The 12,983-nt window shown below is 41.0% G+C and overlaps 1 protein-coding gene across 2 annotated transcripts; it reads right to left on the bottom strand.

Annotated features, from left to right (window-relative positions):
- Positions 1-412: 412 nt before the first annotated feature.
- On the bottom strand, positions 413-12,357 carry ZDHHC4 (zDHHC palmitoyltransferase 4; the record flags this gene model as incomplete). Of its 2 annotated transcripts, none has more annotated exons than XM_079718823.1 (6): positions 413-753; positions 6,332-6,576; positions 8,116-8,241; positions 10,308-10,486; positions 10,985-11,058; positions 12,234-12,357. In XM_079718823.1, the coding sequence occupies 6 exons, from the start codon at positions 12,348-12,350 to the stop codon at positions 463-465; spliced, it is 1,032 nt and encodes a 343-aa protein (XP_079574949.1). In that variant the 3' UTR covers positions 413-462. The 2 variants fall into 2 exon arrangements, with proteins under 2 accessions (XP_079574949.1, XP_079574950.1); XM_079718824.1 differs by having other exon boundaries at positions 8,068-8,241; positions 12,234-12,350.
- Between the last annotated feature and the right edge of the window lie 626 nt (positions 12,358-12,983).

A 12,983-nucleotide genomic window follows, 5' to 3' on the forward strand; every position in this document is an offset into this window, starting at 1 on the left:
AGTAAACACTAGTTTTCCCTTCCCTTCCTTAGCTACTGAGAACCAATTCATAAACACAGCGGAAACCAGGAAAAAAGAAATAAACCAATGCTTAGAAAGTAAGTATCCAGGACTTCCCTGGTGGTGCAGTGGTTAAGAATCCGCCTGCCAGTGCAGGGGACACGGGTTCGAGCCCTGGTCCGGGATGATCCCACATGCCACGGAGCAACTAAGCCCGTGCGCCACAAGTACTGAGCCTGCACTCTAGAGCCCACGAGCCGCAACTACTGAAGCCCGCGCGCCTAGAGCCCGTGCTCCGCAATAAGAGAAGCCACCGCTCGACGCAACTAGAGAAAGCCCACGTGCAGTAACGAAGACCCAACGCAACCAAATAAATAAATAAAAATTTTTTTAAAAAGAAAGTATCCATATGTATAAATAAACATATACTATATTTAAAAGGCAGTAACACTCTTCCCATTCTTATTTCTTCTTTCTCTCATAATGTGCAACAGCAGGTAGAAAGATCTCGCGAAGGTTGCTCCAAAGCCCACGGGAGTGAATGTTCCGGTAAACCTGGGGCTCTGCTGATGGGGGCCAGGCCACGTGGGGGCAATGCTGGCACCAGGCTCGGGCACCTCTGTACCACTCGTTAGTGGTCTGGTTGGTAGCGGCCAGGTACAGACAGAAGCACAGGTAGCTCCCCAGGAGGAAGCTCAGCACCACAACAAAGCCCAACAGGAAGACAATCCTCGGGAAGGTCAGGAACAGGTACTGGGGGCAAAGAAGAAGCAGCACGTTAGGCAGCTGGGCTGTGACACGAGTCGGGGTCAGGAACTACCGGCCATGGTCACATCCATATACACTTCAGAACTGCCTTCCCAGCTCCCCCACCTCCATACACATCTGACCCACTGAACACAAAAATCAGAACCAAAAACAGCACTGACAAACAACCCAGGAAGAATTTCATATGGGATAAATTAAGTGTGTGCATTGAAGGAAAAGGGGAAGGACACTCAGGAGATGATGCCAGTTAGCTCTTCAGAAAATAAACAGAGAAATGAATGTAGATCTCAGTTCATGCATCAACATAAAGTCCAGACGGACAGAAGAGATCAATCTCTCTCTGAAAACAATACAACCACAGAAATACATGTACAAGGGTATTCACTATAGCACTGATTTTAACAGCCCCTCTTCCCAAAAGAAACAAGTTAAATGTCCATCCAGGAGGAAGAGTAAAACTCTGGGATAGTCATACTATGGAACAACAAGGAGCCTTTAAATTAGGTCAGTGTGTATATACTAATTTGGAAAAGATGTTGGTAATATATTGCCCAACAAGAAAGACAAAATGCAAAAATCACAATGGAATCCTATTTGTGCAAAAACAAAACTAACTCGATGAAAGTGTATGGCCATATAAATAAACATAGCAAAAAAGCCTGAAATGTACACCAAACTATAAAAGTGGTTGTCTCTGGAGAATGAAACTGTTGGGAGGGGAGGGGAATAATTCCCAGTTTATATTTTATTTTTGTCCAAGATGTTTTAAATTTTCTTCTCCCCCCCTCCCGGCTTTATAGAGATATAATTGACATGTAACATTATGAAAGTTTAAGGTGCATGTAATGTACAACATAATGATTATATATATTATATAATGAAATGATTACAATAACGTTAGTTAACACATCTGTCACCTCACAGTTACAATTTGTGTCTGTGTGTGTGTTGAGAACCTTTATGAGTTACTCTCCTGGCAACTTTCAAATGTACAATACAGTATTGTTAATTACAGTCACCATGCTGTACATTACATTCCCAGGACTTATTCATCTTTCAACTGGAATAACTACCTTCACTTATTTCTCCCACCTCCCCCCACCCCTAAAAGTTCTGGACTACTTGAATTTCTATAAGTTCGTTTTTATGATAGACAAAGAATTCTGAAAGAGTTCAATATTTTTGAAAGTTAGCAGAAAAGAAGTAGATACTTATCAAAACTCCATCAAAACTCCCGATGGTCGAGACTTGCTAACTGAAGTTACAAAGAAAAGAGACAGATTCGATGAGGAAGAATGTCTAAGGCTTTTTAAACAACAAAAAATGAGACACATAAACAGAAAACAAATATAACAAGAATGAACTATCATTATTATCCAAAGACCTCAAATCAAAAGTTATTCTCATAGCAAATAGGTAAACAATTAAAGGGCAGAATTCACACAAAAAGATATACAAATGACTGACAGACAAGGAAAGTAATCAAACGTAATGAAAGAAATGTAATTTGTAAAAAAGGGTAAACCATATTCTGGCAAACTAGAAGCACTTCCCATCCCAGGCATCATCAATGCCTGGTCTGATGCAGTGAAAGGAATACTTACACACTGCTCTAACCACAGGTTTTAAAAAGCAATTTGACAACATATATAAATATCGAAAGACTTATAAATGTTGTCAATCTTTGACCCAGTATTTATGTTGTTGGAAATCTATCCTAAAGAAAGTCCTAAATACAAAAACAAAACCATATACACAAGATTACCCATTGCAAAGGGGAAAATGCACTTCACGAGTGGAGAGAACTGGTGGTCACCTCCTTAAACCAATGAATCAACCTGGGCTTCACTGCTCCTATGTCACCTGATGGGATGCACTATGAAATACACATCCCTACCTAGGAAGCATTTTTGCCAAAAATATTTAACTTGAATCTAATCAAGGCTCTAGAACTAACTTCCAGTTTAAACTAATATAAAGAAGAGAGAAAAATTACATGACAATTAGGAAAAGAAAAATCTAGAACATGGGACATTTTAAAAGATAACTAGACTACTAAATGTCAATTTAATGGAAAAAAAGCAGGGGCGTTATTTTAGAATAAAAGGACATAATATTCAAATGTAATGCATAACTATAAAATGGAATCTGGTTCAAGGAAATAAAAGAGCTATAAAAGATATATCTGAAACAATGGGGAGACCTGAATACGGACTAGAGAGTATATAGATTTATTATTACTTTTCTTACATGGGATAATAGAATTGTAGATACGTATGAGAATGTTGACATTCTGAAAAAATGCATGCTCAGGTATTTAGGGGTGAAGCAACATCGTCTCCAACTTATTTCTAATAATACAGAGAAATATATACACATGCATAGAAAGAGAACAGATTAAAATGTTAACAATTTTAAAATCTAGGTGGAAGGTATATAGGTAGTCACTCTGTTATTCTTTTAACTTTTCAGTATGATTACAAATTTACATAATTGGGAAAAAACTTGAGAATAAAACTACTCAAGGTTAAAACAACAAGGAGGTATCATGACATACCTTTGAGAACAGCTGAAGTGAAAATCAGTGATAATGATAAACCTGGCAAAGATGCAGAGAAAACACTTACTCCCCCGTCTCTGGGGAGGAGAATGTAGAAAGGTACAAGCACTCTGCAAAACAGCGTGGTTCTCCTTTTCAAAACTAAAAATGGGGCTTCCCTGCTGGCGCAGTGGTTGAGAGTCCGCCTGCCGATGCAGGGGACACGGGTTCGTGCCCTGGTCTGGGAAGATCCCACATGCCGCGGAGCGGCTGGGCCCGTGAGCCATGGCCGCTGGGCCTGTGCGTCCGGAGCCTGTGCTCCACAACGGGAGAGGCCACAAAAGTGAGAGGCCCGCGTACCACAAAAAAAAAAAAAAAAAAAAACAACTTAGAACGGACTTACCATACAACCCAACAATCACACTGAAGACTTCTTTTCACACAGCAGCTTCTAAACCAATGTTCACAGCAGCCTCATTAGTGATAGCCAAACACTGGAAATTACCCAAATGTCATTCAAAGGTTAACTCATTAAACAAACTGTGATCCATTCTCACCATGGAAAACTATACGGCAGTAAGAATGAATGAACTACTGATACGTGCAACCACTAGGATGAATCTCAAGGAAACTGTGCTGAGTGAAAAAAACCAATCACAAAATGCTACTGTAGGATTCCATGTATGTAACAATAAATAACATAATAACAGAGATAGAAAACAGATGAGTGGTGGCCGGGCATTAGGGATGTGGGGAGGAGGATGTGGGTATCAGGGATAACACAGGGAGTCTGTGGTGATGGACAGAAGAGCACCTTAGTTGTGGTGGCAATTACGCACAGCTACACATGTGACAAACTGCACAGAGCTACACACACAACACAAACGAACACATATATAACTGGCACTGTGGACTGTGCCAATGTCAATTTCTTGCTTTTGTGCTGTGCTTGCATAGGGATTCTGGCATGGGGAGAGGAGCTTAGGGGTGCACAGGATTCCTGTAACCTCCTGTAAATCTATCATTATTTTAAAATAAGAGTTAAAAAAAAAGATGCAGGCTTTAGGACTATGTGTGTATTTTATCATATTAACACACTATCCTTCAATTCCTATTTTCTAAGTGCTTTTATTATAATGGGTATTGAATTTTTTGACAGGCTTTTCAGCATCTAGAGAAATAATCATATCATTGTTCCTAATACTTAATAATGCTGTATAAGATACTAATAAATTTCCCAATATTGAACCAACCTTGCATTCATTTAATACGTCCCACTTGCTCATTTTATTTTCTTTGAAACAAAAGGAAAAAAACACTCAAGGAGAATTAGGCAGTTACCCCAAAAAAGACTGCTCATAAGCCATTTCCAATAAATGAAATAGAAATCTTTTAGCAATCAAATGAGTTTTTAAAGAATGGCTTTGACTTTTACATTATGGTAAATTAATGGGCAAAGAATAGTCTTTTCAATAAATGATGTTGGGGGACTACCCTGGTGGCACAGTGGTTAACAGTCTGCCTGCCAATGCAGGGGACACAGGTTCGAGCCCTGGTCTGGGAAGATCCCACATGCCGTGGAGCAACTAAGCCCGTGCACCACAGTTACTGAGCCTGTGCACCTAGAGCCCATGCTCTGCAACGAGAAGCCACCGTAATTAGAAGCCCGTGTACCACAACAAAGAGTAGCCCTCGCTTGCTGCAAATAGAGAAAGCCCATGTGCAGCAACGAAGACCCAACGCAGCCAAAAATATAAATGAATGAATGAATGAATGAATGATGCTGGAACAACTGGATATCCACAAACTAAAGAATAAAGTTGGGGCTTCCGTGGTGGCGCAGTGGTTGAGAGTGTGCTCCGCAACAGGAGAGGCCACAACAGTGAGAGGCCCGCATACAGCAAAAAAAAAAAAAAAAACTCAAAATGATCAAAGACCTAAATGTAAGAGCTAGAATTATAAAATACTTTAAAGAATACTTAAGTGTAAATCTTCATGATCTTGGATTAAGCAATGATTTCTTAGCTATGACACTACAGCCGAAGCAACGAAAGAAAAAAATAAATTGAACATCAAAATTTAAAACTTCTGTGCTTCAAAGAAAACTATCAAAAAAGTGAAAAGACAACCAACGGAATGGAAGAAAATATTTGCACATCATGTATCTGATTAGAGTCAAGTGTCCAGAATATAAAAAAGAACTCTTGCAACACAAGCATAAAAGACAACCCAAATAAAAATGAGCTGCTTCTTCCTTAAACTTTCTTCTCCAAAGAAGATATACTAATGGCCAATAAGCACATGAAAAGATACTCAATATCATTAGTCATTAGGGTAAATGCAAATCAAACCACAGTAAGATATCACTTCATACCCACTATATGGCTATAATAAAAAAAAAGATAATAACAAGTATTGTTAAGAATGTGGAGAAATTAGAACCTTCATAGATTGCTGGTGGGAATGTAAATGATGCAAATGTTTTGGAAATCAGTCTGGTGGTTCCTCAAATGATTACAACAGAATGTTATTTAGCCATAAAAAGGAATGAAGCACTGATTCATGCTACAACATAAATGAGCTTTGAACATATTATGCTAAGTGAAAGAAACCAGCTCAAAAGGCTACATATAGTATGATTCCATTTATGTGAAATGACCAGAAAAGGCAAACCCATAAAGACAGAAAGTAAACTGGTGGCTGCCTGGGTCTGGGGAAAAAGGGAATGGGGAGTGACTGCTAATAGATATGTTTTTTTTGCAAATGATGAGATGTTCTGAAATTAGATTGTGGTGATGGTTACGTGGTTCTGTGAATATATTAAAACCACTGAACTGTATACTTTAAAAGGGTGAATTTTATGGTGTGTGAATTATATATTGATTTTTTAAAATTATATATCAATTTTTTAAAAAAAGGAATGCCTTCTTGTTTTGACTCAGAAAACAAATGCCCTTTTTCCGATTTTGAAACCTGAAGTCAGAAACATACAGCCCACAACATAATTACCTGAATATTAATTACCTGAATAACAAAGACAGTGTCAACCACCTGCAAGTGTCCAAAGTCATTGACGTAAGTCTCCAGGTACAAGTCCGACATCATCACCAGCTGGACTAGAAACACGGTGCTCACCACAGCCATGGTGGCAGCCGAGGCCGTCAACGTCAAGAGGTAGAAGAGGAAGTACCTGATGTTCCAGGCCCCGATGCAGTTGTTCACCCACACACAGTGATGGTCAAAGCGGTGCACACAGCGGTTACACACACCTGCACAGAAATGGGGGAGCCACAACCCTGCGTTGATCCTTGGTAACGACACCGTGCACTCCTACTGAGAGTTTCACACACTGACACTAGCAGTATGAGCTGGTAGTGTCAATGGCAGCTGCTGTCACCAAGCTTTCAGAACCGAAGGGGACAATACAGTAGCCACATGTGAGTAATGAGCACTTGAAATGTGGCTACAAGAGAAACTTCAAAGAATACTTTGTTGATATTGATAAATTCACAGCTGTTTTTCAATTATGCATTGCTCCTTTGAGATCAATGTGAATAATGCTGAGATGACAAAATAGTGAACTTATTAACTTGGACAGACATAATTTTGAAACTGATGCTTTTGCTTTAAAGTCAAATCAATTCTTCTGATAAAGACAAACCATTATGTCAATATAGATATGGATATTAAAGAAAAATGCTGGTTTGTTTGTTTGTTTGTTTGTTTATTTATTTATTTATTTATTTAGGCTGCGTTGGGTCTTCGTTGCTGCGCACGGGCTTTCTCTAGTGGTGGTGAGTGGAGGCTACTCTTCGTTGCGGTGCGCGGGCTTCCCTTGCTATGGCTTCTCTTGTTGCAGAGCACGGGCTCTAGGTGCGTGGGCTTCAGTAGTTGTGGCACACAGGCTCAGCAGTTGTGGCTCGCAGGCCCTAGAGCACAGGCTCAGTAGTTGTGGCACATGGGCTTAGCTGCTCTGCGGTGTGTGGGATATTTCTGGACCAGGGCTCGAGCCCGTATCCCCTGCATTGGCAGGCGGATTCTTAACCACTGTGCCACCAGGGAAGTCCCAAGAAAAATGATGTTTTGATACTGATTCAGTCATTGAAAAACTTTTAAGAATGTCTAGAATAGCTTCGGTATGTGAATCAGCTCTTCCAACTATAAATTTTATGAAATCTAAATACAGATCAAGAATTTCCAATAAAAATTTAGTATCTATTGATTGAGATGAACTGTAAATGTAAAACACACAGAATTGCAAGGAACTAGTATGAAAAGAGAATATTAAAAAATCCATGAATGATATTTTTATACTGATTACATGTTAAAATGGTATTTTAGATATCTTAAGTGACATATAATTAAAATAAATTTTTCCCATTTCTTTTTACTTTCGCAACATGCCTACTAGAAAATTTTAAATCACATTGGTGGCTCACATTATATTTTTGTTAGACAGCACTAATCTAGAAATCTTGGCCACTGCCCAGAAGAGTAGGCTCTGCCAGGACTGAAGTCTGCAAACACAACATCCTACAGAAACATCTCTTGAGCAGCAAGCACTGCCATGTGGCAAAGGAAGGGCTGTTTTACCCAGAGCTGAAGGTTACCCACTACAGGAGAACACAAGACCTTACCTCTACGCATCTCAAAGAAACCACTATCTAACTATCCCCTACCAGCAGAGGCCACCTCATGTCTGGAGGTCAAATGGCCCTGCTTCTAGATTTATGTAACATTCCCTTACAGATGAAGCCCACTTGTCCACTGTGCGAGGGCAGAGCTGGAAGGGCCAGAACCAGACTTACTGCAGTGCTTGGATCGCGCTGGTTTCCTTAAATCACAAGTAGAACACCTCACGTTCTTTGGGAACATCCCTTCATCAAATTCATAAACTTGAAGAAAGAGTAATTCATTTGCTTTTGTTATGGTACCTGAAAAAAGGAGGGACAAGTGTCAGTTTCGAGCAATACAGTGGACCAGATGTTCACGCAATCTGTCCTGGCAAAGCACAACTAAAACTGCTGTATTTAATATTCCAAATAATTTATTTTTTAAATTAACAGCTTTGAGGTATAGTTCATAAACCCAATTCACCCATTTAAAGTGTATCATCCAATGGTTTTTTTAAAAATTAATTAACTTATTTATTATTTATTTTTGGCTGCATTGGGTCTTCATTGCTGCGCGCAGGCTTTCTCCAGTTGTGGTGAGCAGGGGCTACTCTTCGTTGAGGTGCCCAGGCTTCTCATTGCGGTGGCTTCTCTTGTAGCAGAGCACGGGCTCTAGGTGCACGGGCTTCAGTAGTTGTGGCGCACGGGCTCAGTAGTTGTGGCATGCGGGCTCAGTAGTTGCGGCGTGCGGGCTCAGTAGTTGTGGCATGTGGGCTCAGTAGTTGTGGCTCGCGGGCTCTAGAGCACAGGCTCAGTAGTTGTGGCGCACAGGCTTAGTTTCTCCACGGCATGTGGGGTCTTCCCGGACCACGGCTCAAACCCATGTCCCCTGCATTGGCAGGCGGGTTCTTAACCCCTGCGCCCACAGGGAAGCCCCCATTCAGTGGTTTTTATAGTCACAGAGTTGTACAACCACTGCTACAATTAACTTTAGAACATTTTCATCACCCCAAAAAGAAATCCTTTCAGCAGTCATTCTCCATTTCTCTAATCCCACAATCCCTGGCAACCACTAATCTATTTTCTGTCTCTATGGATTTGCCTTTTTTGGATACTTCATATAAATGGAATCATACAATATGTGGTCTTTTGTATCTGGCTTCTTCCATTGAGCATAATGCTTCCAAGGTTCACCCATGTTATAGGATGTATAAGTACTTCATTCCTCCTTATGGTTGAATAACATTCCATCGAATAGGTATATCGCATTTTATTTATCTGTTCATTAATTAATGGACATTTGGTCCTTCAAGGATAGAAAAGATTAAAATAAGTGGTTGGGGACTTCCCTGGTGGTGCAGTGGTTAAGAATCCACCTGCCAATGCAGGAGACACGGGTTCGAGCCCTGGTGGGGGAAGATCCCACATGCTGCGGAGTAACTAAGCCCGTGCGCCACAACTACTGAGCCATGCACAGCTAGAGCCTGTGCTCTGCCACAAGAGAAGCCACCACAATGAGAAGCCCGTGCACCACAGCGAAGAGTGGCCCCCGCTCGCCGCAACTAGAGAAAGCCCGCGCGCAGCAATGAAGACCCAACACAGCCAAAAATTTTAAATAAATAAATAAACAAATAAATTTAATTTATTAAAATAAGTGGATGGGAAAAAAAATACCTAGCAAGTATATATCTAAAAACAGTGTAATAATAAATATGAGTATCAGACAAAGGAGACTTGAGAGCCAGGAGTATTACTAGTAACAAAGGGGCTCACTGTACTTTGAAAAAAGATTCAAGAGATAATACTAATTCTAAACTTGAATACATCTAATATGAGTATATATAACTACTGTACACACACACACACATATAATAGCTTCAAAATATGTGAAGGAAAATATCTGTCAAATCTACCAACAGAATGAGATCACATACCGCTCTCAGTAATCAAACAAAAATATAAGCATGAATATAAAAAATCAGAACGTAATTAACATCTTGATCTAATGGACTTATATGGTTGCCTGTGCCCAAGAACTAGAAAATATAATACTCTTTTCAAGAACACATGGATCATTTACAGAAACTGACCACATGCCTGGGCATAATGCAAATATCAGTAACAACTTTAAAAGAAACAGTTTCATATAGACTGCAAGCTCTGTATATAACACAGTTAAGTGATAATGTTTAAATAGTTCTAAATAATCTGTGGGACAAAGAAGAAAAAAATAAACCTAGAAAACATTCAAAACTGAAAGATCATGCGAACCCTACATACCCAATTTTTTGCAAAGCCCTTGGAGGGATCACTGCTTGTTTGCAGCACGGTCAGTGAGACAGACAGTTGAGCTGTCACCATTTTCTACACTAAGAGCCTCAACTTACCAGGGTTTGTTTCACAACTTAGGGCAAAAAAAACCAGGTTTACAATCAGCAGCAGATAAGGCAGAAAAAGGTAATTCAAGGAGAACTCCAGCTCTTGACAGAGGCCAAATATTTCCCAGGTGTATTCAGTATAAACCATTCCTTCCAAGATGAGATGCAGGATAACAAAGGTGTGGTTTCTGAAAGGACACAGGTACATGACTTATTCACAGGGGCTTCTCTGTGAAAAAATCACACCACACTACAGAAGGTGAACCAACGGACAACCACTTCCTTTGGGTTTGAGACAACAGTAAGAATTACATTAGAAATCATGTGAAACATTTCACCTAGTGCCTACCACATAGTAAGTACTCAATAAATGTTATCTATTATCATCATCACCTTTGTTGGGAACTGAGGTCTCAGTATCAGTACATATTTCTTTTTACAGAAATGCATGTCAATACTTTCCCGTTCTTTAAGTACTGATACTTAAAATTTGATATGTCAAAACCCCAGAGATAAAAGGCAGATTATCTGTCAGTCGAGGTTCTGAACCCAGGACTCGATCCCTCCAGCATGCCTCCCTGTATCATGCTGGAAACAAACAAGGAACCTCCTAGAGCTAGAGGACAGCAACAGTTAACAATCGAAACAGAAAAGAAGATAATACTTAAACTCTGAAATATAAATACCGTGTATGGAAGAGGTAATGAAGCCATCTTAGCATGGCTCTCCGAAGGCATTCTGGAATTATATACGAAATTATCTGAAACAAAAGAAAAGAGGAAGGTTCAGTTTCATTTCTCTTTCTCCCCACTCCTAAACAAATTAGATGCTTCACTTTCAGCCAGCAATATTGGGGATATTACGGCATGTTTCTGCATGTGAGCAGAGAAGAGATTTAAGTGAGAATAAAGAGGAGGGCTTCCCTCAGCTGGCCTTCCTATGATGTCAACTCCTCCATTTCCATCCTGACCCCAAACAAGGCACTAAGTCGGGGTCTTCAGGCAAAGAGAGGTGAGCAGAGGGGCCGGATCAGGTAATGCTGATGTGAACTGTTAATGTAGCCTTTCCCTGCCTTGGGTTCAACCCTAGGTTCCAGAGTCCACCTCCAGATCACAGAGCATTAGCCCAGGTCCCGCCACCAGGCCAACCCCTTCCCAAGGCCGCTCACCCCAATTCTAATCACTTTGATCCCTGGAGGAGTGTGGGCAGCCCGATGTTCAGCTTTCTACTCACACTACCCCCAGTTTCACCCATCAGGCCCCTCCAGGCAGACACTTGCTCACATCCATGCCCGATTACAGGCATCAACTCTAGAGAAAAACAGCCAACCTTGAGAATGCTATCTTCTCTTAAAGCATCATCAAAAGATTACTTTCGGGACTTCCCTGGTGGTTCAGTGGTAAAGAATCCACCTTCCAATGCAGGGGATGCGGGTTCAATACCTGATCGGGGAACTAACATCCCATATGCCCACGTGCCACAACTATTGAGCACACGAGCCTCAACGAGAGAGCCTGTGTGCTGCAAACTACAGAGCCCACATGCTCTGGAGCTCGCGTGCCACGACTAGTCAGAGAAAACCCATGCACCACAACTAGAGAGAAGTCTGAGCGCCGCAACTAGAGAGAAACCCAAGCACCGGAATGAAGAGGTCCCGCATACCTCAACAAAGATCCTGTGTGCTGCAACTAAGACCCGACACAGTCCAAAAAAAGGGAAAATAAATAAATTAAATAATTTTTTAAAAAAAGATTACTTTCAACAGTAACAAAAACAGAGAGAGAGACTTTCGAATATTCCGCAAGTGCCATAAATGAAAGAACAAGTGAACGAACGAATAAAAAATGGCATCTCTTTTTTGTTCTGGCAGAAAACTGGTGAGCCTTTTAGACTGGTGGTATTCAAAATCCCGTGGTCTCCAACCATCACTGTTACCTGTGCTCCTCTGCTGACCAGGCCTTTCAAGCAATGGGTTTTCGAGCAGATGCAGATCGTAACAACACCAATCAGCACAAAAGCCAAGTAGAACAAGAAGAGAACCAGAAAGTCCATCCTGGGGCTACAAAGGAACAGAAGGAGTGTGACTATTACTGAGGGATATAGTCCAACACATATTCTCAGACATCAATTCCCTAAGTGACTCCAAGCAGAATTCTTCATCCTTCAAGCGCAAATTGCCTCTCAGTGGGGCTTCCCATCTGGTCACCCTTCAAAAGTTTCCTAATCAAACCACTGTGGTCTGCCTTGTGGCATCTCCTGCCTGCAAATCCCAAAATAAGTGGGGAAGAATATGCAACATGCACCCCCTTCCCTCCCACAACGATAAATCCGTCTTTTACTCCCCTGAATATAAATATTCACAATGACATTGATATGAATGTACCCAAAAGAATCTGCTGGCATTGCCCTTGGAACAAGCATCCACCAGAGGCAGTCAGGGGCCCCCAGCCAGGATCAGGCATGCTGTCCTATGAAGATCCCTCCAGGACAGTGACCACAACAATCAGGGATCACCCAGGGGGACCAGAGTCGACACACAGGCCTGTATTAAGAAACTGGAAACGGCTACTATTGGCCTTGGCAGATATGGTTCTGGGCAGAACTTTCAATTAAGATAACCAAACTAGAAGCTCCTGACGAGATAAGACAGAGGAAACAAAGAGCAGCAATTCTCACGAGGTGATT

This window comes from Hyperoodon ampullatus, assembly GCF_949752795.1.
Source record: "Hyperoodon ampullatus genome assembly, chromosome: 14".
Taxonomy (NCBI): Eukaryota; Metazoa; Chordata; class Mammalia; order Artiodactyla; family Ziphiidae; genus Hyperoodon; species Hyperoodon ampullatus.